This window comes from Sander lucioperca, chromosome 14 (assembly GCF_008315115.2).
Source record: "Sander lucioperca isolate FBNREF2018 chromosome 14, SLUC_FBN_1.2, whole genome shotgun sequence".
Lineage (NCBI taxonomy): Eukaryota > Metazoa > Chordata > Actinopteri > Perciformes > Percidae > Sander > Sander lucioperca.
The window spans coordinates 9975902-9978563 of record NC_050186.1 but is presented as its reverse complement, the minus strand read 5'-3'; the positions used below and the strand labels follow the sequence as shown (position 1 = coordinate 9978563).

At 44.3% G+C, this 2662-nt stretch overlaps 1 protein-coding gene across 1 annotated transcript in view; it reads right to left on the bottom strand.

The window, feature by feature from the left end:
• Window positions 1-759: 759 nt before the first annotated feature.
• Window positions 760-2662, bottom strand: part of gpat3 (glycerol-3-phosphate acyltransferase 3) — a 31037-nt gene continuing 29134 nt past the window's right edge. Inside the window, exon 13 of the mRNA XM_031287971.2 lies at window positions 760-876. Coding sequence (XP_031143831.1) covers window positions 780-876 — 97 coding nt within the window. The 3' untranslated portion in view covers window positions 760-779. The remainder of the gene's footprint in view (window positions 877-2662) is intronic.

Here is a 2662-nt window from a genome sequence, read left to right as displayed (position 1 = left end):
CACACACACACACACACACACACACAGACACAAACACATGGAGACACACTCAAACACACACACACACACACACACACAGACACACACACACACACACACACACACAAACACACACACACACACACACACAAACACATGGAGACACACTCAAACACACACGGAGACACACTCAAACACACACGGAGACACACTCAAACACACACACACACACACACACACACACACACACACACACACAGACACACACACACGGAGACACACTCAAACACACACACACACACACACACGGAGACACACTCAAACACACACACACACACACACTCAAACGCACACACACACACACACACGGAGACACACACACACACTGTGTTTAATATCATATTAAACTGAATATCGTTGACATAAAGACGTGCGTTTGGACTTTGAGAAACAGTTTTCTGACATTTTATGGACTGAATAAGACATAAAAAACAACACAGACAGACACGGGAAGATGAGTGTGTGTGAAAATATATTTTCCGTCCTCAGAGATGGACGCAGGTTACAGAAGAGCAGCGACGTACATTTAAAAATATAAACATTTGAGATGATGATGATAGTCAGAGCTGAGGGGTCATTGTGCTGTCAGACAGCGCCCTCTGCTGGCAGAAACACACACCTACACTAACAGACCAATCACATCCTGTTTCAAAAAGTGTAAAATAAGAGTTCAGAGGTCAAACACGGCGTCAGAGAATGAACGGTAAACAGCTCGGAACGATTATGATCAATTATTATTATTATTGATCCTTCGGTCCAGCGATGATGCTGCTGTACTGCTTCTGCTGCTCCTCTTTAAAGGAATCCTTCACTTTCCCTCTCTTCAGCCCTCCATCCCTGATACACACACACAGACACACACACACACAGACACACACACACACACACACACACACACACACAGACACACACACACACACACACACACACACACACACACACACACACACACACACAGACACACACACACACAGACAGACACACACACACACACACACACACACACACACACACACAGACACACACACACAGAGACACACACACACACACAGACACACAGACACACACACACACACACACACACACACACACACACACACACAGACACACACACACACACACACACACACAGACACACACACACACACATAGACACACACACACACACACACACACACACACACAGACACACACACACACACACACACACACACACACACACACACACAGAGACACACACACACACACACACACAGACACACAGACACACACACACACACACACACACACACACACAGACACACACACACACACACACACACAGACACACACACACACATAGACACACACACACACACACACACACACACACACACACACACACACACAGACACACACACACAGAGACACACACACACACACACACACAGACACACAGACACACACACACACACACACACACACACAGACACACACACACACACACACACACACACATAGACACACACACACACACACACACACACACACACACAGACACACACAGACACACACACACACACACACACAGACACACACACACACACACACACAGACATACACACAGAGAGACACACAGACACACACACACACACACACACACACACACAGAGACACACACACACACACACACAGACATACACACACACACACACACACACAGAGACACACACACACACACACACACACACACACACACACACACACACACACACACACACACACACACACATACACACACACAGAGAGACACACACAGACATACACACACACACAGAGACACACACACAGACACACACACACACACACACACACATAGACACACACACACACACACACACACACACAGACACACACACACACACACACACACACACAGACACACACACACACACACACACACACATAGACACACACACACACACACACACACACACACACACACACACATAGACACATACAGCAAGACAAACATGTTGTTAATCGATTCATTTTTTAAGTCATTTTTCATACAAAAATGTCAGAAAATGCTTCATGTTTCAGCCTCTTAAATACGGAGATTTTTTGCTCTTGTCAGTTTAATATCATGTTAAACTTAACATCTTTGATGAAATGATGAATTGATTAATCGACAAACAGCCCCAAAATCACAATCACCAAACCCCACCAGACTCCATGTAAATAATCAGGACTTTTATCATCATAAAACACACTTCATTCAAAGTGGACAGAAACTAAATAAAAATTATCAAAAGCCGTCTTGGTTCATCTTTCCACTGTTCTAACAATCACCACTCTGGTTTGGTTGAAATAAACCCTTAATTCACCCATTTACATATGCTGGCTCTATACACACTAAAAGTACTGATTATTTACATGGAGTCTGGTGGAAATACGCTGGCTCTATACATGCTAAAAGTTCTGATTATTTACATGGAGTCTGGTGGAAATATGCTGGCTCTATACACGCTAAAAGTCCTGATTATTTACATGGAGTCTGGTGGAAATATGCTGGCTCTATACACGCTAAAAGTAGTGATTATTTACATGGAGTCTGGTGGAAATATGCTGGCTCTATACACGC